Here is a 26,014-nt window from a genome sequence, read left to right as displayed (position 1 = left end):
ATACTACTCGCTACCATAATCGTGCTGTTATCACGTAATATGCTTCCCATTCAAATACATTAGTTTAAAATTCGTGCTCACCAACACGATAAAAACCAGAAAAATGTGTCCCGTACACGAATCAATAGATTAAATAACGTCACCATTTCACAAACCATGAGACTGGGCTGTCATGACACAAGAGAGGTTATGGCCTAGCCTAGTGGAGGGGTTGTCCACCCACATTATTAATATCAACCATGCTTTACTTGAGGGTCGCAATTGTTTTCAGGAAAACAATCACTCATAAATTATAAAAAATAATTGACGTAGCATCAGTGATGTCACCCACTGGTTTGTGGACTGCTATTTTGAAGCTTGATTTTTGGACGAGAGGGTGGAGCTGGGGAGGACGACACAGCCAACCCAGTGTTGTCTATGGTTGCAATGGCGCTATGCTATACGATAAAGAGGAAAAGTTGATGATTTTAGACCCTTCTGAAGCAAGTCATCTGGCAGAGTTTTCCGTCGGGTAAACGTGGACCTCTGGTTACTGGTGCTGTTTATTTGCTTATACGGCAATGCAGATAATCGGCAGACATTCCTTAAAGCCCATGTTGCAGGTTAACCACCACTGTCGATTGTGTACATAAAGCACTCAAGATATGTATATCATTTTAAAAATGTCTCCAAATAGTGTTAAAGGCCAGTTTTTGTCGTTTTTGATATTAGCGTTTTTTTTAATGCATTTCAGTGATAACGTCACGTTGGGGAGACTAGCCTCAGCCTAGTACTAGAACTATGGCGACTGACTGGGATGAGGAAGCGGTGGAAAGAACCACTAATAACATGTATGATGGCCCGCAGCCGTATAATTTCTGACTTGTCAGATGTGAGAGGGCGAATGAGGAATTGTCCGAGGAGAATGAGTGGAGAGTTGGTGAAGTGTCCTGGTGAGTTGTTATCATTTAGCAACGCAGCAACGAGCGCTGGAGCTAATCTATGAACAGCAGTGCATACAATAATGACACTTTTTTTTTTTTTTTTTTTACTGTCAGTGAATAGCACCGAGTGAAAGTCAATGTTTTCTTTATATCTAGTGATCATGTCGTTAGTTCAGATAAGTACTGGTAAACTTATCTAAATCTAGAAATATGATCAAGAAAGCTCACCAGCATCTCTTCTTTCTGAGGAGACTCAAGAAGGTCCACCTGTCTCCTCAGATCCTCGTGAACTTCCATTGTTTCCCACACAGACTAATGTGTGGTGGTGCACAACTGAAAATGGCACATGTTGAGGATAAGGACTGAACCAGAGGTATCAGTCTGAAACAGAGCTGAACAGTCCGACCAGTGTAATTAGTTGTTATTAATTTGTTTACAATATTTTCAGGCTTCAACCAGTGAAAGACAGGGTCAGGGAGAGAGAGAGATAGATTTGTTAGGCATTGAAGTAGGAGAGGAGGACAGCATCCAACAGCATGTTGTTACGAAAATAAGTTTCTGCACTACAATGGTACCGTTACCACACTGCACATAACTGTACATACTGTACATATCTGTCTATATGGTTCATACTGAATATCCATATTTTTTCTTTATAATAATACACTTCATTTATCTATACAATTTTTTTTACCACTATTATAATGTTACTGCTGCTACACTGCACATATCTGTACATGTTGTTCATACATTGTTCATATTACATAGCCATATTTATTCCGCTCTTATAAGATAACTGCTAACATTTATATTTAATTTATATTACTCTAAACCACCTTCTGTAAACCAACTGTACACTACTGTCTACACTGCACTATATTTCTTGTCCTGTCGATACTTGAATATCACATTGCACTTTTCTGCTCTTTTTGCACTTCTGGTTGGACGCAAACTGCATTTCGTTGTCTTTGTACTTGTACTCTGCACAATGATAATAAAGTTAAATCTAATCTAATCTAATCTAAAATAGAAGGCATCATGCTAGCTATGGGCTAATTTGCCAGTCCCACCTGTGAAACCCCCAAACCCCCCCCAAGATAATCCCTAATTAAATCTTTCCCCCGACGTTGTAAACACATTTCTGCCGCTAGTCTGTGTCGCTGTGTTTGGCAGGTGCTTGTGTGGACGGTGATGTCCCATGGAAACTGTGGTGGAGAGCTTGTGCTGTAGGGAAGTGAGTGCGTTTTGGTCGCTGGTCGAGGAGCTCACCCCGTGACCAGCAGATGTGACGTGCCTTACTCAGCGTCCAGGATTTGAGGCATGCTGCCTGAATCCGTTTGTGCTGAAGATAGCATACACACATTTCAGGCAGGATCATGGTCCCCTTCAAGCCAGCACGCACAAGAATGTTAATTGTTTATGTTTACTTACATTCTTTTTTCACTGAGTCCTATGAACCAACTTAAACAGTTATAGGCGACTAGAGATGTGTTGCATAGACAATAAAAAATGCATGAAAAACAGGAATAAAATTAAGTTTCCAACATACTTATCCCTAGGCAGTACCGGCACACTGCGTACAGGCAGGCTATAAAAAAAGTCTTATGCATGACAGTATCCAGACAATTATTTTGGGTTATTATTTGTTGATCTAAAAGCAAAAACAGTGTCACAACACCCAGGATTTGTAAGTATTGCCATTCCCCTTGATATCATATAATCTAATCTAAAGAAAACAGAATGACATATGGTGATACCTCATAATAGCAGTGTTAGAACACAAACACCAATCCACTACTATTACCACTGCTAGGTACTAGTACTGAGCATTTGAGCAACTAAATGACAATATAGCTTTACTCCAGATGTAGTGTAGAAAAGAAGTGACCACTATTACAGAGTGTACCCCTATGGTTGGTTTATGCCTTCCCTGAAAAAAAATATTGTATTATATTGTTATTTGGACGTGGGTTAATAGGAAAGACATGTATTTTCAGAAAACAAAGTTTGGTTAAACAACAATGAACAGAGTGTAATTTATGTTCTTTTTATTTGAGAACAAAGTGCAGAATTTTAAAATAAATCCATACGGAAGTTGTTTAAGGAAGGAGCAGGTTGGGTCACACACACACACACACACACACACACACACAGACACACACACACACACACAGATTGCACTCAAGGAGCTGGAGCAAAATCAATTTTTTACAGATTATGATTAACTGAGAAATTCATAAGAACCATTTTCACAGTATACTCAACAGTACAAGCATTTGTATACCGTTGTATCCTTCAAAAGCTTTTTTTTAAGGCATGTTCGAGTCCGTTGTCTGTGAGGTTGAAACATCCATACAAGTTCAGGCTTTCGATGTGCGGCATACCTTGAATCACGTAGCTCAGACTTCATCTTAAACTGAGAATCTGAACTTTTTTTATTCCCCCGGTCTGCAGACTGGGGAACAGAGACGGGTTTGCTCGCTGCAGATGTAGCTTGGCTTCCACCCCCCTCCACACAGACTTGTGGTAGGACGTGTCTCTCCAGGCCACGCACACTTGGGCTACACTTCCTTTGTCTTTAACGTCCAGATAACTGAAAATAATGGCCAGGATCTCTGGGAAAAGGCACAATATGTGTGTCTCCATTTCAAACATCACTGCAGGTTGACTGCTTTTAGCAGCAGAGGTTGATTGTGGGCGACAATACTGTCGTGGTTATCTCGCCGAAACTCTGCTGCCGAAGTTGCTGGCTGGCTACGCAACGTTAGCTAATTCCGTTAGCATAGCCAGTTAGCTTTGTGTGTAATGTAACAAAAACCCACCCATCTCGTAGGAGCGAAGCTTAATATTTCATTCAATAAAATTATGGTACAAAAGGAGCACTAACGCCACAGGTCTTATGTTGACAACGTTGACGCAGATATAGGAAACTCCAAAGACAGTCGTAATATTTACCTAGCAGGCTAGTTAGCAAACGTTGGCGTACCATTAGCTAGTTGTCTAAACTTGTGAAAAGCCGAACAACATCCCCGTCCAAGCTGTGTTTCACTTTCCCTCCAATATTATTATAAACATAATAAAGACACCTGGACTCGGTCGAGACCAAAAGCCATATTTGGCAAGGCCAGTGGCAGAGACCGAGACAGGCTTTGGTCTGTCGTCTCCCCAACGTGACATAATGCAATGCATTGTGGGGGAAAGGAGAATCATTGCAAACCACTGTAAAATAGTACCTTCTTTTTCATATTATATTCCATTTTGTGATACCCAACAACATCAAATACAATGGATAACAGTTTAAATGTTTATTACCAACAAGCAAATTGCGCAAATTTGTTGGAAAATGAACCCTGCAACACGGCCTTTAAGTTACTAACTAATGAGCGCTATCTAGCTAGTCTTGGTTGACAAGGTTCTACCGAACGCTGAACAAGACATTTTTAGGCAACCAAAATGTTCCAATCAAGTTTGATTAAGTGAAAACACTGACAACACCCAAAACAAGTTCACGGCTATTTTAATGTACGCAGTGTCATGGACACGCATTGCAAAGCCTCTGGCCTGATTAACAGGTTGGCGTTAGCCGCACCCCAAAGCATCCCCTTCTTTATCATCTATTTAAAAATAAATGGGGCAAAAATTTCAAAAATGAACATCATGTTGTATTAACTTAAAACTAACTACCTAAAAAAATATTAAAACTGAATTTAGTGACACAGAAACTGACTAGGATGAAAATAACAGCTTTGAGCCTGGCTCAAATTCCCAGCCATGATTGATGTGAAATGCATCCTAGGAAACTTGTCTACCACAAGTCCACGCAGGTCAAGTATCTCGATAAAAATAGCTGAGAAAGAACACTTCTGATCATTTAAACCATACTTGGCTGGATGTAGACTTTGAATTGGAACAGTCGTTGGGCTGACTGATGAGTCAATGCAGGTCTCTGTGTGTGTGTGTGTGTGTGTGTGTGTGTGTGTGTGTGTGTGTTCGTTCATGCGTGCATGCGTGTGTGTGCATGCGTGTGTGCATGCGTGAGTGAGTGAGTGAGTGAGTGCAGGGCGCTGAGTGACACAAGTTACAGCAGGAATAGAAAAAGGAGAAAAGAGCTTACAGGTCCAGGTGGAAAATACTTAAACTCAATCTTTTTGTATTTTCAAAAAGAGAAAGAGGGGTGATAAATTAGAATTTGCCGGTTGATTTATAATATGAAGTGCATTTCTCTTTGTCTTGATTGTAGTTGCCGTTTCATTTTATTTTACAAACCTGCAAAAGGTTGCAAAAGGTTATGGTGTGTCTGCACAACTAACTAAAATGTTAAACGACTCATTCATTTTCCTAAAAACCATAGACTGTAAAGTTTGGTAAAAATGCACTTTCTTAAAACCAGAGAGAGAGAGAGAGAAGCAGATGGTGGAAAGATTAACAGTATATGCAGTGCATGAACTGTATCTAATAATCGTGTGTGTGTGTGTGTGTGTGTGTGTGTGTTTAAAGGTCCAATATGTAATACTGACAGCTAGTGTTGGGATTTTAATGCTGAGAATGCTAGATAATGTGTATTGGCCGCTTCAGGGCTCCTATCAGAGAACACAGGTCACCAGGTGGAGTTCTACTTTTTACTTGGTAGTAAGATGGTGTACTGGTGGATAAAGTTTCTGAAATAAACCCAAAAAAAGGTACATTAATGTCATAGCTCTTATAACTACTATTATCTGTTAACAAACAGAAGGTTATAAATCACTAATTAACAAATACTGATGAATGACTGAAATGTACAATTATCACACTCTGCAAGTAAAATAAACATCTTGTCCAGCACAATAATGATAAAAGCCTCCCAAAAACGTATCACACATTAGCTAATAACGTGTGATGTACAGTAGAAAGTTAGCAAGCTAGAGAAACCCTCGGTTACATTGGTGGCAGCGGTGGGATGTTTTCTCCATTGAGGCCTATCGTAAGTTTACTAGCTACATGGATAGGCAGTTGTCAAGTAAAGTCAGTTAGCCACTGCTAACTCAACGCTAGTTTAGCTTTTTGCAGTGTATATTAGCACGAGTATTAGCTCCGCTCGTTTTGCCTCAGGAGTTTCTTTCGTTTTAGTTAAAGTTAGAGAGGGTAGTAAGAGGAAAGAAGAAAATACAACACTTTATTCACTTCCGTTTTCCCCATCACAATAAAAGCTCTATGTTTACTGTAACTTCCTCTTAACCTTCAACTGAGAGGTTACACAATAAAATACCTTACACTCGCAAAATACAGATGAATTAGCAGCTTCACATCACAGGTAAAAACGGTTAACATTTAGTACGTAACTAACGTAGCCGTAACTACACACACTGTAACCTGCGTAGTGTGAGGAATTCACAACAGCTAGCGTTTAAAATAGTTACTGTAGTCCAAATTCAAAACAATGGGCTGTTTCTCAATTTCAAGAATGCAAAGAATGGACTTGTGTTCTTGGGGACAACGTTCTTGCTGGTTGTTCTTGGAAGAATGAACTCGCAAGTTCACAAGCACAGAAAACGCTGTTAACAGTTTGAGATGATGCATTCTTCCTGTTATTGTGCAACACCCCCAGCACAGAGGCTACCTGCAGTGCTCCAAAATAACAGCTAGAAAACAATATAACCACTTTATATTTAAACAATCTCCGGACAAGAAAACCTCATGACGTTACAACTATTGCACTAATATTGAAAAATAAAACTTATTGAGCTTTAATTTTTTTGTTTATGGTTTAGCTCAAACACCCCTTATTCAAAAGAGTGGAACGCGATCCCTACTATTATTAGTGTATTAGTTTTAGTCAAGTTAATTAAAAAAAAGAAGCATGCCTCTCTGAATGAGTAGGCCTATGCACTGGCGTGTCCTAAGTGTCCCTATTAGTGTTATGTGGAATTATCATTTCTATATTATTTTAGTGCACTGTATATGCCCAGGGACAACAGATGTTAATTAGCAATACAAATTAGAAACGTTGGTGTCTCCCCTTTAGTCTACATAACATGCCATAGCATGTTAACACTTTATGTAGGCTACAACTGTAAATGTATCATACAGACTGAAACTCAACTTCTAATAAAAAAAAAAAAATCAGAAAACAAATACACCAAAAAAGTGTGAATTAAATATTAAATCTAATGTATATAGCCTATGTCATAATTTAAACAAGTCTCCCGAAGAGAAACGGGTATCTCTCTCTCCCCTGCCTTAGCCTGCTGCGCTGTGGCCGTGTGTGTGTGTGTGTGTGTGTGTGTGTGTGTGTGTGTGTGTGTGTGTGTGTGTGTGTGTGTGTGTGTGTGTGTGTGTGTGTGTGTGTGTGTGTGTGTGTGTGTGTGACTGCCGGCCAGCGAGGTTGTTAAGTCCACAGGCGCTTATGGAGTTTGACTCCAAAAAAGGCAATTATCCACAGGTTCCCGTTAATCTTATGGACATGTGTTGTGATATTTAAACAAAAAATCCGTCAACGGTGGAATAAAAGCCTATTTACGAGACCGGTCTGAGAGACCTCCGGCTTACAGCGGGGTCTCTGAGCGTGACTGTCCAAGCAACAAGCTAGCGGCCCCGGCAGGCACTAGCTGGCTGTCGTGTCACTTTATGGAGCTTCTCAACTCCGAAAACTTTTGCGCAAATTGTCAATTTCGTAAGACGGCCTATATTAGAAATCTACACAGTTAATTTCTCACCTAAAAACGTTCTCAGAAGTGAATTTAGTGATGAATTAGATGACGAAAATTGTAAAAATTGTCTCTTTGTTGGTCTGTCTATGTACCGGACACCCGACCCTCGTTCAATGCCGAAATAAATGTTGGGATACGGTTGCTGCCAAGTTCATACAAGGTGCCAACCAATGCATCCTTGGTAAAATGGGCGTGTCAAGAACATTTCCAGGAATTTTAACTGTTCTTGACAAAATGTGAACTTGTGTATTGGGACAGTACTTTGGCCACAGAAGATGACGTTTCACAGGGACACAAGAACACAAGTCAATAGAAGAACACAGACTGAGAAACACCCCAGGAGAGAGTCGTCTCCCCCGCCCCCACCTCCCCAGACTCGAAGTTCACGGGGGGTTGCAAGGTTGAGAACACAGCATCAATGTTGCTAGACGCTTGTCTCACATAGCCAGACATTACTCCACAGCACAGTGGAGTAGCTAACGTTAGATGCTGGCTATATTGACAGTCATAAAAGCCTGTGCTCACGCGGAGCTCTGTACCCGAATGACAACCACCCTATCGCTGCTTAACATTACTGCAACAACCGCTAAAACATCATGACCGCAACTGACAGACACTTTATCGGCTTAAAATTACAGCAACAGCCGCTAAAAACATCACCACCTCGCCGTCCTCCCTCCCCGACTGACAGACACACTTTCTTGGCTAAAAATTATGGCAACAACCACTAAAAAACTGTTACGTTTAGCGAGAGATTCAGGACCCAATTGCAGAGAGATACTAGCAGACAGGAGATGGTGCGAGCTTCAGGATTTAATATAACAGAAAACGGCAGTACAGAGACTGGCAAACAATACAAAGAAACTCAGAGAAACAACTGGAGCAAACTTACAGGGAAAGGCACGCAACACAAAACAATGATCCGACCCAAGACAAGGGGAAGACAAAGACTAAATACACGGGGTAACGAGGAAACAAGAGGCAGGTGACACAAGGGCTGGGAAACAGGTGGAAGACATCAGGTAATCACAAGAGCGGGAAAACATAGTAAAACAAGACAAGACAAGACAGAGAACAGATTATCAAAATAAAACAGGAAACTAAGCAAAATACCGAACAGAAACAGACTACCAAAATAAGACCCACACCAACCCATGACAGGACCCCCCCCAAGGGACAGATCCCAGATGTCCAAAAAAACAAAACAGGCAGAAACAACCCAGGGAGGGCGGAGGGGGCCCGGAGGAGGGACGACTCTAGAAACAAAATAAGTCAACCCCGGAGGGGCGAAAGAGAGTCCGGGGGAGGCAGAAAGCCACTGGGGACCAGGGAACAGAAAGTCACTGGGGCACAACGCCCTAGGTCACAGGGAACAGAGAGTCATTGGGGCACAAGGAACAGAGAGTCGCTGGGGCACAGGGAACAGAGAGTCACTGGGGCACAGGGAACAGAGAGGCCACTCGGGACTGAGAGAGCTCGGCAACAGGGAGCAGAGAGGCCTCGGCAACAGGGAGCAGAGAGGCCTCGGCAACAGGGAGCAGAGAGGCCTCGGCAACAGGGAGCAGAGAGGCCTCGGCAACAGGGAGCAGAGAGGCCTCGGCAACAGGGGGCAGAGAGGCCTCGGCAACAGGGGGCAGAGAGCAGCAACGAAGGCTGAAGCCTTCAGGCGGCCGAACAGGTTGGCGAAGGTAGAAACCTTCTGGCGGCCTGCGACGAAGGCAGAAGCCCTCTGGTGGCCGGCGACGAAGGCAGAACCCCTCTGGCCACCGGCGACGAAGGCAGAATCTCTCTGGTGGCCGTACTGGACGTCGAGGGCAGCGCCCCACCGGGGGCCGAGCAGGCCGGCCAAGGCGGAGCCCCTTGGGAGGCTGCGCAGGCGAAGGGGCAGCTGGGCCGAGACCAGGCGACGGGTCAGCTGGGCTGGAGTCAGGCGACGGTTCAGCTGGGCTGGAGTCAGGCGGAGATTCTGGAAGGCTGCACGTCAGCGGAGATTCTGGAAGGCTGCACGTCAGCGGAGATTCTGGGAGGCTGCACGTCAGCGGAGATTCTGGAAGGCTGAACGTCAGCGGAGATTCTGGAAGGCTGAACGTCAGCGGAGATTCTGGAAGGCTGAACGTCAGCGGAGATTCAGAGTGGCTGCTAGCAGGCCGAGAATCAGGGATGCTGCTAACCAGCTGTGGATCTAAGAGGCTGCTAGCCAGCCGGGGTTCAGAGAAGCTGCTAGCCAGCCGAAGCTCGGGGCGGCTGCTAGCCAGCCGGGATTCTGGGAAGCTGCTAGCCAGCCAGGGATCTGTGAGGCTGCTAGCCAGCCGGAAATCAGGGAAGCTGCTAGCCAGCCAGGAATCAGGGGTGCTGCTAGTCAGCCCGGGATCAAGGTTAAAGGGCAGCCTTGGGACACTAGGGAACTCGGGAACTCTAGGAAACTCGGGAACTCTAGGAAACTCAGGAACTCTAGGAAACTCTACGAAAAGCTCGGGGACACTAGGGAGCTCGGGGACACTAGGGAGCTCGGGGAAGCTGGGCAGTGCTGGGACACTGGGCAGCTTGGGGACACTAGGAAGCTCGGGGAAGCTGGGCAGTGCTGGGACACTGGGCAGCTTGGGGACACTAGGAAGGATGCTAGCAAGCCTGGAGTCAAGGGGGTTACTAGGTGGCCTGGATTCGGGGAGGTTACTAGCTAGCTGGGGCTCAGAGAGGCTGCTAGCCAGCCTAAATTCAGGGGGGTTGCTAACTAGCCTGGGCTCAGGAGGGCTGCTAGCTAGCTGGGGCTCAAGGGGGCTGCTAGCTATCCTGGATTCAGAGGGGCTGCTAACTAGCCTGGGCTCAGGAGGGCTGCTAGCTAGCTGGGGCTCAAGGGGGCTGCTAGCTATCCTGGATTCAGAGGGGCTGCTAACTAGCCTGGGCTCAGGACGGCTACTAGCTAGCCAGGGCTCAGGAAGGCTGCTAGCTAGCCTGGATTCAGGGGAGGTGCTAGCTAGCAGGGAATCAGGGGGGTTGCTAGCTAGCTGGGGCTCAGGGAGGTTGCTAGCTAGCCGGGACTCAGGAAGGCTGCTAGCTAGCCTGGATTCAGGAGGGCTACTAGCTAGCTGGGGCTCAAGGGGGCTGCTAGCCAGCCTGGGATCAGGAAGGCTACTAGCTAGCCGGGACTCAAGAAAGTTGCTAGCTAGCCTGGATTCAGGGGGTTTACTAGCTAGCCTGGATTTAGGGAGGTTGCTAGCTAGCCGGGGCTCAGGGTGGTCGCTAGCTAGCCCGGATTCAGGGAGGTTACTAGCTAGCGGGGAAGTTGAGACGCTGCTAGCTAGCCGGGACTCAGGAAGGCTGCTAGCTCGCCTGGATTCAGGGGGCCTGCTTGCTAGCCTGGGCTCAGGAAGGCTACTAGCTAGTCGGGGCTCAGAGAGGTTGCTAGCTAGCCCGGATTCTGGAGAGCTGCACGTCAGCCCGGAGTCAGGAGAGCTGCACGCCAGCTCAGGAGAGCTGCACGTCCGCCCGGAATCAGGAGAGCTGCACGTCAACCCAGGGTCAGGAGAGCTGCACGCCAGCCCGGGAACAGAAGGGTTGCACGTCAGCTCAGGCTCAGATACACAGGTTAGCTCAGGCTCAGAAACACCGGTCAGCTCAGGCTTAGGTACACAGGTTAGCTCAGGCTCAGGTACACAGGTTAGCTCAGGCTCAGGTACACAGGTTAGCACAGGCTCAGGTACACAGGTTAGCTGAGGCTCAGGACAAAACACAGGCATGGAGACGGGGAGGCGAAACTCCTGTGCTGTGGCCTGCCAACGCACCTCCATAAGGTGCCTAGCGAAGGCGGGGTCCTCCTCATGCAGGGAGCGATAAACTCAATTAACAGTTCCCCATCCGAGTCCAGTGGGTGAATAACTGGCTTAAATGCCATAGCTGCTGGGTCCATCTCTAGGGTCGGATCATTCTGTTATGTTTAGCGAGAGATTCAGGACCCAATTGCAGAGAGATACTAGCAGACAGGAGATGGTGCGAGCTTCAGGATTTAATATAACAGAAAACGGCAGTACAGAGACTGGCAAACAATACAAAGAAACTCAGAGAAACAACTGGAGCAAACTTACAGGGAAAGGCACGCAACACAAAACAATGATCCAACCCAAGACAAGGGGAAGACAAAGACTAAATACACGGGGTAACGAGGAAACAAGAGGCAGGTGACACAAGGGCTGGGAAACAGGTGGAAAACATCAGGTAAACACAAGAGCGGGAAAACATAGTAAAACAAGACAAGACAAGACAGAGAACAGATTATCAAAATAAAACAGGAAACTAAGCAAAATACCGAACAGAAACAGACTACCAAAATAAGACCCACACCAACCCATGACAAAAACACCACTAAGTTACCTCGCATTCAGATTCCCATTTCAGAATAATATATATTACATTACTGAATTATAATTATTGATGCATTAAAATACCCTGAGATTTAAGATTTAAAAGGTATAACTCAGAGTTCAGTGTGTTTTTCCCCGGGGACCTGGCCGTATTCACAGCATGCTGCTGCTCTGGCCCGCCTGTCTATGATTATTGGTTCAGCTGATGTGTGTTGAGAGGTTGTACAGGAGCAGCAGTCAACCGCCAATGTCCACAGTGACAGCTGCCACTGAGCTGTTGTTGCCAGTGATAGTCACCACTTAGCTTCTCCCCTCAATGTGTTTTAGCAGTAACTCAAGACTCAGAACACACAAATTCACAAATCCACTTCCACTGCATTTGTTAATAACCATAGGCTGTAAGTGGTTTAGCATGTTTTACTGAATTTACTAATTGCCATTGGTTGACTGCAAATAGCAATTGCAATCAGACCATTTATTTTTAAAATACTTTTTTGTCATGGACCAAAGTGTCAGACAGAAGAGTCAAACCATTAGACAAACCACTATACACAACAGCATAAAACCTTAACAAAGTACCATATATTTCCATTCTCTTTGCCAGCAGGTTTCTATTCATATCAGTTTGCAGAGTATCCCAGCATGCATTGTGTGGACTGCAGGAAGCAACCTGAACTGGGTGTAGAACACTGAAAGGGTACTTTGACTGTCTCTAATGTAGTATTTGCCTGTTTTGTTGTTTCAGACTGACCTTTGACTCGTGAGGGAGCGTTGTCTCCCTGGGAGGGAGGAAGTGGCCAGCCCAGGTCTAGGGATGGACAAGGAAAGCTACCCAGGGTGGAGCGCCTGGGGACCTAACATCACAAACTGCACTGTCCCACCTGCCAGCAGCCGACAGGCAATCCAATTCACAGACGGGATGGCGGTGGTGGTTGTTGTTCTCAGCCTCCTTACCTTCCTCACTGCGCTCATTAACGCCGCTGTCATCGTCGCCATCTGCACCACCAAGAAGCTCCACCTGCCCGCCAACTACCTCATCTGCTCTCTGGCTGTCACTGACTTCCTGGTGGCGCTCCTCGTGATGCCCATAAGCATCCTCTACATCACCATGGAGACATGGTCCCTGGGTCAGGTGGTGTGCGAGTTGTGGTTGAGCATGGACATGACCTGCTGCACCTGCTCCATCCTGCACCTGTGCGTCATTGCCCTGGACCGGTACTGGGCCATCACCAAAGCTATCGAGTATGCTCGCAAGAGGTCGGCCCGCCGCGCAGCCATCATGGTGGGAATAGTCTGGGTCATCTCAGTTTTAATATCCATGCCACCCTTATTCTGGAGGCAGAGGCCAAGCAGCGGCAGCCTCCAACAGTGCATCATAGAGCATGATCACCTGGGATACACTATATACTCTACTTTGGGGGCATTTTACATTCCCATGTTCATCATTCTTATCTTATACTACAGGATTTACAATGCCGCAAAAACTCTTTACCAGAAGCGTGGCTCTTCTCGCCACCTCAGCAGCCGCAGCATGGGCAGTCAGAACTCTGTGGACCATTGCCGTGTCTCCCACACATTTTGTATGTCGTACTTGTCCAACTCAGATCCCATGCTGGCTACTGACAAACTCAACACTACCATCCGCATCTCATCCTTTGAGACAGACATGGACGGGCAGGATGAGAAGAACCAAATATATACCTCACGTGAGAGGAAAGCAGCTCGAATCCTCGGCCTCATCCTTGGGGCCTTCATTATCTGCTGGCTGCCTTTCTTTTCAAAGGAGGTCCTAGTGGGTCTGCAAATGGTACAGCCTTCTCCGCTTATATCAGACTTCCTGACATGGCTGGGTTATATCAACTCTCTCATTAACCCCCTGCTGTACACCAGCTTCAATGACGATTTCAAAATGGCTTTTAAAAAGCTACTCAAGATAAAAGAGCACACATAGGTTTGAGGTTAAAAGGGAATGTATACACCTTTTGTTATGGCTTGACGAGGGATAGACAAAGCTTGGCCCCAAATGCAGATAAGAAGGAGTTTATTGAACAAAAACTTACAAATCTGAGTGTCCAGGGGTCCGTTTCAGGAAGGAGGTTTAACAAACTCTGAGTCTAACCCTGATGTCTGAGTTGATTTACCCTGAGATGGGCAACTCTGAGTTTTCGGTTCCAGAACAGCTGATATGAGTTGGTTCAATCAACTCCGAGTATGTTCACGCGTGTGCACCACCACAATAAAAAGGCAGCATGAATGGAGCCATACTACGATTCACCATGGTAACAACCACAAACAAACGGGTCGGCGGAAATACTCATGCGCACAAACAACGACTTTGAACATGTATTTCGTTAAAAAAGCAAGACAGTGGTTGCTGCTGCAACAGAGAGAGAATTGTTGTGGGAGAAAATTGCTGCTTGAGTCAATGCATAAGCATTAACAGTGTATTAATTTCATATTTAATCACAGTTAAGTTATATTACTGGTGAAAACTGAAATTGTATTACACCTATAATTTCATTTGGGTGCAATCCTGTGGGCGAAAAAGTAAGCTTGGCCTAGACTACTACTATATCCCATTCTGAGGCTGCAGCACCATGATCATTAACAGAACTATAATGTATAATAATTTATTTCTTTTTAATGGCTCTCACTGGTTTGTGTCCAGGGTACAACTACATAAAACGTTTAAAAAAAACGTTTCAGAGCGAGTCACTTTTCTGACGGCTACAGTGGCTCTACTATTACAGTATGATCAGCATCACCAATAAAGTAAAATGCCATTTGCAAAAAACGTAATGCGACACAAAGAATCTGCTGGGATGTAAAAGCATGTTCACGATGGTGGATGTTAGTCATATGAGGACGGGTAAGGTAGCCTATCTACATATCTGATGGACCGTGAAAAAATGTGGAAATGAAAATACATTTAGTCGGGACTCAATATCATCTCCCGACGTAAACTCTGTGAAGTAATACAGCTTTTTCATCAACGGGATCGTCGACAAAAGGACATGACATGTTTGAGAAAAAAACGTTTTATAATCTGCCTAACAATAAGTTTTCATTTATTAAGTTTTTATTCATGCAGATAACAAACTGCAATAAAATGCACCTGATACAGACTGAATGAATGAACGAGGAAATTAATGTGCACTGTGTCAGAGGGAGGAGACTCGAGAGAGAGAAACTCGAGGTTTCTTGAAGAAAACCTGCTCCCGACCAGGTTAGGTTCACAGACTCAGTTACCATAGTAACTGACTCTGAGGTTAAGTTACCTCTCTTTCTGAAACAGAAAACCCAGAGTTCCCCTCATCTCACGGTTAACAAACTCAGAGTTTTCACTAAACCTGCTTTCTGAAACGGACTCCAGAGGTTGGCAGACAGACAACACAAAATAATCCCGAAAGACTTGAAGACCAGGAAGCAAAAAACACAGGAGACTAGTAGCCACGACAGCACACAACACAACATACAACACGACACGACACGACACGACACGACACGACACGACACGACACGACACGACACGACACGACACGACACGACACGACACGACACGACATATCGCACACGACACGACATACCGCACCACAATGATCCGACACCAGACAAAGACAACACAGAGACTAAATAAACCAGGTAACGAGGACTAACAAGGGACAGGTGACACTAGGCTGGGCAAACAGGTGAAACACATTAGGGCAATCACCAGGGAGGGAAAACTAAAGACAGGAAGTAAAACTAGACAAGACAAGGGAGACAAGACAGACTTCAAAATAAAACAGGAAACAGAACATAACTCACAATCATGACACCTTTAACTAAGTTGCAATCTGTCTACTGGCAATATGAAGTGTGATGTTATGCTTTTCACAAACAATACATTGCCTGTTTTTTTCAATAAAAGAATTATTTATAACTACCGTTCATTATATAGATTTTATTCCTATTTATTATCATTTGTGTTTTTTTTCAGCTCCAAATAATGAATTAGCAAATCCTGTCTGTTTTTTTCTCCAATTCTCTTACTATTTATTGCTTGGGGTCATTGTGACTACACTTCAAGTCTTCATCAGCAATTCAAAATTAACATTGTGGTAAAGAGTATGGACAAAGAGTAAGGTTTTCCTCGAGGGGGAGGGGAGTTCTACCACAACCTTTGAGATTTCTGCTTCATGCTGTGGCGGCAGTAGGCTCCACCCCCAAAGGCACCCATTCCCAGCCCCCAGAGATGTAACGTCCCTAAAAGCGTTGTTTCCCCGGTGCAGTCAACTAACCATGCCCCTATACAGACCAGACCTGCACATAAGGGTACTTGGCAAAACCCATCAAAACCAATAAGGTTTGGACTAGTCAACAAAAAAATAATACAATTGTAGAGTTTCCATAGCATTTGTGCTTGAACCCCTAAAAAACCCAGCAACTATAGGGTTCCAACATCATTGGTGCTTAGACCCCTTATAATTAAAAGACAAGCAAAATAATAGGTTTCCAACACAGGATTGAGAGTTTAGCACTAAAAACAAGATACCACTGCGGCTAATGGGGATGTCATTAGTTTTGCATGCATTTAATTATAAACCAGTGTAGGTTGGCTATGATATGTATTGGACACATCAAAATGTTGGCCTGATGATGGCACTAGAAGAATACAATACAATTCATCCTAACGCCGAAAACACAGCAAGCATTGGCGAAGTATTTCTGCAATGTTTTTATTTTTTCTGCTGCATGTTCATGTGTTGCGAACGGGAAGATATTCTTTGTAAACATAGGTGAACATGTCACAGGATGCACATGACTGTTACTGCTTGGCTGCAGGCTTGCTGAGTTCGGAGTGGCCGCCGCAGCTTTCAGATATTAAATGGCAGCTCACTGCTGGCAGCACTTCGCCGTTGCTTGGTGTGTTTTCGGCGGGTTAGGGTTTACCCACCCGTCTTTCAGACCAAACATGGTTTGCGCTGTGCTTGCCGCTGTGCCCGTGCTTTGGTCGAAGCAGCGAAACGCTGTTAAAAACAATGGATTTCAGAGCACAGCGGTGCCATTGCCGCCTTTGGTTTAAAAGCCTCAGGAAGGAACTTGTTTGGGTGGAACACCCAAACAAGTTCTAACCTTTGAACTTCCATGTGTACGTTCAAAGGTTAGTCGTGCAACAGAAAAGATTGGACAGATAGTCTAGCTAGCTGTCTGGATTTACCCTGCAGAGATCTATGGAGGAGTTAACCATAGTCCTCAGAAATCCACCGGTGTTTAGAATGCCAACACAAAGAAAGCGGAAGGTAACAGACATCCCGCCGAAATGAAAGACATCCGGCGGAATTTCCGGCAGCACATGAACAATACCGGAAGTGGAACAACATGGATATAGACTAGGTTGACATGAATGTGTGTACTAAGTTTCATGTCAATCCATCTAAAAGTTGTTGAGAAAAAAGTCTGGTTTCATACATCATCTGGAAACCATGAGTGTCTGCAAGCATCTTTCATTGGAATAAATGGGGTTTTCTCTTCAAATGCCATAGCCAGTTCTCTTAAAGTGCTCATTGTACTGCACATTGCTGCAGCTCCTCTTTTCACCCTGTGTGTTGAGCTCTCTGTTTTAGCTACAGAGTGAGGCATCACACTTCTATTCCATCTTTGTTGGGAGTCACACATGCGCAGTAGCTAGGTAAGGACTAGTAGCCAGTCAGAAGGAGAGTATGAGGGCGTGCCACGCTAGCAGCTAGACGAGCATTATAACGTGTGTTACAAAGTGACCACGTTTGTCTCTGAAGTAAAGGCTGGACTACAATAGAGCTGTTTGGAGCAGTTTGTGAACAGTGTTTTCTGTTGGAGATGGTAAGTCCCTTTGGAGAGGACTTTGGGCTTTTTCACTTTGTAAACCTATAACATGCACAAGAAAGATATATAGCACAATGAAGGAAAGGGAAAAAGCCAAAAAGCATAATATGAACATTTTAATACAACCAATTTTAAGATGAGATTAAACTTTCCTTGCCTAATTTCTTTTTCTCTTTCCACTATTGGGAGTATCCCTTTTAAACAGCTCTAGCAGCTCAGATTACAGCTAGCTGCAGGTGTAAATGCTGGTCTGAAGTCACAGCATCTGCTGACACTGAAGAAACTTTAAACTTATATACATATATATACCAAGCCTGCTTCCTCTCATGTTATTAATATTGTTGTGTAACACAACTGGCAAAATTTCCACCACAGATAATCTTCCAGCTTTAAGGAAACTTTGGGGTCTTTATAACAGGGTGTGGGAGGAAGGAATTCAAGGTCATAGAGAGAATGATAACTGAATAGCCAACTATCAAAGTGGGTTTAGGAATGGAATGAACTCTGGATCCCATGATTTGTTTAGAAAATGAGATTAGAAAAGAGTATAAAGAGTCACTTACAGCAGTATTTTCTATGTTGAAAATGCCTATGACATGATGTGGAAAGAGGGACTTCTGATAAAGTTAAAGAAGATGGGTGTAGGAGGGAGGGTATTCAACTGGATAAAATATCAAGTCGATTTGTAGTGGAAAATGGGACCCAACAAGGGAATGTAATAAATCCACTAATCTTTTCAATACTAATATTAAATTAGTTATTTGCCCAAATACAACCAGATATTGAAAGATCTCTTTTTGCAGGTGGCGATGCACTATGGAAAAGGGGTAAGGAATATCTTGCACATTAATGGGAGGATTCAGAAAGCAGTGGGCACATAATTAGGGATTTGCATTTTCAGTTGAGAAAACCAACAGTAGTTTTGACCAGGAAAAAGTTGATGAGTTTGCAGATGTATGGAAGGGCATTGGAGAGGGTGAATGTTTTTAGATTCTTATGAATTATTTTGTCTCTACGTTAACATCGGCTGATCACATCAATAAAACTGTGGAAAAGTGTCAGAATATTTAATATTATTATTATTCATATAATGAGTTACCTAAGTGGGGTGGAATGGTGGGCAGACTTCAATAAAAACAATTTAGCCTATGTGACAATGATTCCTTCTGTACTTGATAATGGTAGTCTAGTCTATGGCTGAGCCTCAGAAGCTCTGCTGGAACTGCTAAATAAGACACAAGCACAATCTCCAAGACAGTGTTGCAGAGCAGTGAAATCATCCACCATTTCAGCCCTGCAAGTCCTAGTGGGAGAGATGTTACTAAATATTAAAAGGAAGCAGTTAATGACCAACGCTGACCTCAAAGGACATGAAGAACAACACTGTATGAAGTGGTATTGGAGTGCTGAGAAAAGACAGAGGACAAAGAGAAAGCTTTTGGTGGGCTGGCAAAAGGTATGCAGAGGACATGGGGGTTATTAATATCAACCTGAGCCTAGTCTCGCTTTGCCAGACCTTTCTCCACCGCGGCGCTGCGGAGGAAGGTCTGGCTAGTCCACACAGCATTCCGGGATGGGAGAAAAACATGCTCTGGTTTATTGGCATTTCTTTAAACCAATCACAATCGATTCGGGCAATCGAGAAAACTCAGATTGGACAGATAGTCTAGCTAGCTGATTTACCTTGCAGAGATCTGAGCACAGGCGTCAGACTGGGGGGGGGACTGAGTACCCAGGGCCCTCATGTGAGGAGGACCCAAAAAGATGCTAGAATGAATAGCTGTGGATGCGGGGAGGGGCCCATAGAAAATCCCTTTCTACAGGGCCCAGAATTTTGTGCTACGCCTATAAGAATTATTAGCAGGATGAATATGTATATCCGTAACAGCTGTAGGCCGGCTCCTCATCTACAATGGGTCTCCGGTTAGAGAGATAGACACAGGGGCCTGCCTGTCCATTTATCTAACTAATACTGCCACCTAGTGGGAACAGTGGGAATTCAGTACAACGCCCCTGGATCTGAGAAAAGGTTAACAATAGTCAACACAAAGGAAATGCCAACACAAAGGAAGCCCAAGGCAACGAATATCCAGCCTAAATGATTTCTGTCTGCAACGGAGCAATCCCAGAAGTGGAACGTCGAAGATATAGACTTAGCTGACCCCAACAGTAGTTATTCCAGAGGCTGAGCCATGGACACACTCAACACCACTGATCGACATATACTGGCTGGAATATTTGGCGAGGGGTGTAACAACGTATTATGTAATAACAAAGCATTATGTAATAACAACGCAGTATGTAATAAAACGTCAAAATATAATACATGTCCACTTCATTATGTAATAACACCCGCATTATGTAATAATCTGCATTTTGTAAGAAAATGACTACATAATAAGGCAGTTCTTACAAAATGTAGGGGTTGCACTTTTTTTTAACAAAAATGTAAAAATATAGTGCATGTAATAACCAACCAAAATGATTTATAATAATAATAATAATAATAAGTTTATTTGATATAGCACCTTTTACAGACAAAGTCACAAAGTGCTTCACATGATAAACATTTGTAAAAATACAGTACAATCCAACAGAAACCTAAAACCCAAAGTTTACACACAATACTGTAAAATCCAATAGATAATAAACAAGGGAAAAAAGAAAATAATTATTGAATGACCAGTGTTAATCATTTCAATGATGAAAACCTAAAACCCAAAGTTACAAACAAGAGTCAAAAGTGAATTTAAACAAATGTGTCTTCAGCTGTTTTTTAAAAGCTTCAAAAGAGACTGCAGAATGTAAGACAGTAGGAAGGGCGTTCCACAGGTTTGGAGCCACTGCTTCAAAGGAACGGTCACCTTTAGTTTTTAAACGAGTGCGTGGGACCACCAGTAATCCTTGGTTAGAAGACCTGAGGGTACGGTCCATCCGTAGTAGTGTACAGATGGAGCAGGTCCGAGATATAAACAGGTGCCAGACCATGCAAAGCTTTATAAGCCAGAACAAGAACTTTAAATTGGATCCTGAACTTTATCGGAAGCCAATATAATGAGTATAAAATTGGAGAGATGTGCGACATCCTGCTGGACCTGGTCAACAGCCTAGCAGCAGAGTTCTGGACTAGTTGTAGACGGTCCTGGGACGACTTACTAAGACAAAGTGAAAATGGAGTTGCAGTAATCAAGCCAGGATGATATAAATCCATGAATGATCATCTCAAGCTCAGAATACGAAAACAACACCTCTAAGTTTGGCAATGTTTCTTAACCCTTGTGTTGTCCTCAACCATGGTAAAAAAATGACCGGTCTGTTTTGCCTGTTTTATTAAGCATAAAGTATAAATTATCACCTAATTCTGTGTTACATCTTCTTAGCCAACTTCATTCCAACTTATCACCGCTAGTTTTACACTTCTTTTTTTTAAGTCATGGTCAATAAAACTAATTCATATTAAATTCTGCCTAAATATTTTGTTACCAGAAATTATTAATTATTTTAGCTACTAGTAAAGATCAGAGGAACATATGTTGATGCATAATTACAGCCCATTTCATGTACGGAACTATCCATGTTATTTTTGGGCAATTTGGTTGAAATTTATATAGACACTTTGAAAAGGGGTCAAATTTGACCAGAGGACAACACAAATGTTAATTGAAAGAAACATGTGCGGGTCAGTGATTTGATATGATGATCAAAATACATGTTATTATCAAATATAACACCAAGATGTTTGGACTGTACCACTGAAGAAAGGGATGCCAAGAGCTGAGTAATCTCGGAAGTTGTAGTGTCCAGAGCAACAATAAGGACTTCGGTCTTATCTTCATTGAGCTGTAGGAAGTTGTTTGACAGCCAGTCCTTGATGGAAGTCAAACATTTGAGCAGTTCCAACACTGTCAGTCTCATCCGGGTTAAAAGAGATATATAGCTGGATGTCATCTGCATATAAGTGGTAGCGGATATCTCCAAATTGGCTAATTATATGTCCTAGGGGAAGCATATACAAAGCAAATAAAATTGGACCTAACACAGAACCCTGAGGCACCCCACAGGAAAGGTCAGCAGTTTCTTAACAATAGGGACCAAGTGACACAGAAAAACTTCTATCTGAAAGATAAGAGGTGAACCAATCCAGGGCACTCCTTGAGATACCAACCCAGTGCTTAAGTCTATCAAGGAAGATGTTTAGTCCACTGTATCAAAAGCTGCACTTTGGTCCAGCAGCACCAAAACCAAGCATTCACCCATGTCAGAGGACATTAATAAATCATTGGACACTGTAAGAAGAGCAGTTTCGGTTGAGTGTTTCTGACAGAAGCAAGATTGAAATTTGTCTAAAATGTTGTGTGTATTAAAGACAGCAGTGAGCTGTTTAGCAACAACTTTTTCTAAAATTTTGGAAATAAAAGGCATCTTGGAAGTGGGCCTATAATTTTCGGGAATTGATGTATCCAGGTTGGTTTTCTTTAGTAGTGGCTGAACAACTGCATGTTTAAAATACGAAGGGACACAACCAGACTGCAGAGAGCTGTTGAGTAAAGAGAGAACCCAAGTACTCACAGACCAAAGAACATTTTTAAAAAAGGAAGTTGGTATAATATCTACTGGGCTTGAGGAAGATTTCATACTGCTAACCAGATCAGTGAGTTCTTGTAGCGAAATCAGAGCAAAACAGTTCAAGATTGGAGGCCGGCTCGAGTGAACCGAATAGGGTGTAGAAGAGGGGATAATGCCATTTCTGACATCACTAATTTTATTTACAAAGAAATAGAAAAAGTCACTGTAGTTCTTATTTGAAAATACCGGCACTTCAGGAGGAGCAGGATTGACAATATTGTTGATGGTTTCAAAAAGGACTTTAGGGTTACGTTTACTGGAAGAAATGAGGTTAGCAAAGTAAGATGTCCTCGCCTCCTTAACCATGTTGTTGTACATGTTGGAGAATTCCCACTGTTAATTCTGACAAAAAAGAACTGTTTGAACCAGGAGGTCAGTAGATTAAAATGCAATAAAACGGATTAGAACTATCAACTTTGGTCATCTGCAGTTCAAATAAGGAAAAAACCCCAATGGGTACTGTCCGACTTTGAAAGCAGTTTTTATACACAACCTCGAGCCATAAGCGGAGTTTGACATTCGAGCCAGGGGGGGCAAAAAAAAATAAAACTCATTGTAGCAGCTGAGACCTGGCCAACCACTTGGGGAACACAGCACGAGCACATATGAACAAAACAAACATGCTAAATAAACATATATGTTTATTTTTAAAGCCGATTTTAAATTACATTGTAACAATTTAAAAATTCGCCCTTATGAAATCCAATCCTGGCACGGCTGTCTTGGAACGCAATAGACAGACGGTGGCGGAATGCCCCAATACTTAAATTCAACTAAAATGTAACAGTGAACAATCAACGTTCGACCTACAGTCTGTTGAGATGCCTATCCAAACGCAGAAACGAAGTGCAATCACACCATAAAACGTTAAGACACGTTAAGAAAAAAGATCTGTATTTTGCCGTAAACACGAAAAAAAAAAGTAATCCACAGCAATCAGTAGATCCACTTTGCCGTTTAAACAATGTGGAATAAAACGTATTAAAGTCCAAATCTACACAAGATGTATCTATGGCCAGACAACAATGCAATTACCCGTTTCAGCCACCAGGGGGGGGGCAGTGCTCAACCTGCCAATCCAACCAGAATGTGTAATTACCAATGCTGGGCTGTAGGGGGGTTTAAAACTATTAACATTATCCTGAGAGAAAGAGGTGGTAGTGACAGAAGAAGACTCTGTAGAGGGGGTGTGTGGAGTAAACAGTCAATCACATGGGGCGGACTGTACTGTACTGTACTGTACTTATAACAATGTCATGTTAATTTTATGAATTCTAGCATGAATCATAGTGACTCAAAATTAATTTTAAAAATATACTATGATATCTGATGATATTGTTGGCATGGTAGACATTTCTCTACCAAACGATTGGTCTTCAGGCACACAATGGCTGTAAGTTAATAGGCCTTATAGTACTGCTAATTTTCTCTAAATTTTACAAAAAAGGTCAATAAATCAGTCTATGAACTGGGAAAATACGCAAATGAATACATTCATATGGTTTTAAACAGAGTGAAGGAAGACATTTTTCCGTCAGAAACTTAGCTTGTGTTATAATTGATGAGCACATGTTGTTAACATAAAAAAAAGGTTTTTTTATATTTTTTATCTTTAAACTTTTCATGTGGTGTGTGTGTGTGTGTGCCCCCATGGTTATGTATGGTGAAAAATATAATGTTTATCGGCTAATTTTGGAATCGCGCGAGTATGAGTGTTTCTAAATAGCGAGTTCTTTTTTGACAAGTTCTTTCATTTCAGTTCTTTCTTTCATCTTTATTGTCATAAGCCTACTTTATAGCATCTTCAAACACAGGCTTTTGTGCTGTTGCTGACACGCAGCTGAGCCAATGTGAGCTTTACGGTCCAATCCATTAACATGGGAACCTAAATGAAGAGACAAATAGGCCTAGTAGCCTATATTTTTAAAATGAATTGTGAGTCACCATGATTCATACATAATGCACCATATTATTTTATATTAGCCTAATTTCTTTAAAAAACCCAAAAGTGCAACCCCCGCATTTTGTAAGAACTGTCGAATTATGTAGGCTAATAATGTATTACTTAATGCGGAGAAATGTATAACATTGCGTTCAGGGATTATTATTTTTTTTATACTTTATTGCAACATTCTTTCACCCCCTTCCAGACAATTGTTAACACTTCTGAGTCCATTGAACATTTCCTGTGGAAATGAATATCTAATAAATAATATCTGTAAAACGCCAAAACAAAACCAGAAAAAAAAATAACAAAAAAAAAAATTAATCAGGGTTTTTTTATAACAAAATGTGGCAGATTATTACATAATGCAGGTGTTATTATATAATGGAGAGGCTGGTCTTGGCCTACCTGAGGCCGCAGGTGAGATCTTCTCTGGACCCTCTACAGTTTGCCTACCAGCCTCGTCTGGGAGCGGACGACGCTGTCATCTATCTTCTGCAGCGAGCTCATTTGCACCTGGATGCCGGTGGCGGCACTGTGAGAAACACATTTTTTGATTTCTCCAGTGCATTCAACATCATCCAGCCACTGCTACTAGGTGAGAATCTGCAGAGGATGAGTGTCGGTGCGTCCACAGTCTCCTGGATCACTGACTGACCTGATACCTGACAGACAGACCACAGTTTGTCCGTCTGGACCGTGTTCTGTCTGATCTGGTGGTGAGTGGTACGGGGGCTCCACAGGGGACTGTGCTGTCTCCTTTTCTGTTCACCTCATACACCACAGACTTCCAGTACAACTCAGAGTCATGTCACCAGAAGTTCTCTGATGACTCTGCAGTTGTTGGGTGTATAAGGGATGGACAGGAGGGAGAGTACAGAGCGCTGGTGGACGACTTTGTGGAGTGGTCTGGTAAGAATCACCTGCTGCTGAATGTGGATAAGACCAGAGAGATGGTGATTGACTTCAGGAGGAAGGGAACGGCTCCGCAGCCCCTTTGCATCCTGGGTGGAGATGTGGACATGGTTGAGGAGTACAGATACCTGGGTGTCAACATTGACAACAGGCTGAACTGGAAAACCAACAGCACTGCTGTTTACAAGAAGGGGATGAGCAGACTCTATTTCCTGAGGAAGCTGAGATCCTTCAACATGTGCAGCAGAATGTTGGAGATGTTCTACCAGTCTGTTGTGGCCAGTGCTCTGTACTCCTCCGCCATCTGCTGGGGCAGCAGCATCGGAGCCAGCGACACAAACACACTGAACAAACTGATCAGGAAGGCTGGCTCCGTTATTGGCTGCAAACAGGACACTTTTGAAGCTGTGGTGGAGAGGAGGTCACTGAACAAACTATTATCTATCATGGATAACCCCGACCACCCTCTCCACCCCACACTGGTCCAACAGAGGAGCACCTTCTCTAAGAGGCTCCGACAGCTTCGTTGTCGCACTGACCGCTACAAGAAATCATTCCTACCACAGGCAATAAAACGTTTTAACACTTCATCACTGAGTGTTAGATAAGACTCATAGACATCACAACTGCACTAAGTGCACCTTGCACAATAGGTTTATCTACAACTTTATACTAGTTAAACAGTTGTACATTTTTATTCCCAACTTATATATATAT

General features: G+C 43.2%; 1 protein-coding gene and 1 long non-coding RNA gene across 2 annotated transcripts in view; both read left to right on the top strand.

Annotated features, from left to right (window-relative positions):
* LOC116067553 (5-hydroxytryptamine receptor 1E) overlaps window positions 1-13,944 on the top strand; it is a 44,997-nt gene extending 31,053 nt beyond the window's left edge. The window contains exon 2 of the mRNA XM_031324033.2: window positions 12,713-13,944. Coding sequence (XP_031179893.1) covers window positions 12,782-13,918 — 1,137 coding nt within the window. The 5' untranslated portion in view covers window positions 12,713-12,781 and the 3' untranslated portion in view covers window positions 13,919-13,944. The remainder of the gene's footprint in view (window positions 1-12,712) is intronic.
* LOC116067554 lies at window positions 4,143-25,727 on the top strand. The gene is made up of 3 exons (XR_004109253.2): window positions 4,143-4,291; window positions 17,406-17,409; window positions 25,716-25,727. It is a non-coding gene; the product is annotated as an uncharacterized LOC116067554 (long non-coding RNA).
* The last annotated feature ends 287 nt before the right edge of the window (window positions 25,728-26,014 follow it).

The sequence above is a fragment of the Sander lucioperca genome, chromosome 19 (genome assembly GCF_008315115.2).
Source record: "Sander lucioperca isolate FBNREF2018 chromosome 19, SLUC_FBN_1.2, whole genome shotgun sequence".
Taxonomy (NCBI): domain Eukaryota; kingdom Metazoa; phylum Chordata; class Actinopteri; order Perciformes; family Percidae; genus Sander; species Sander lucioperca.
This window is presented reverse-complemented; position numbering and strand designations above follow the sequence as displayed.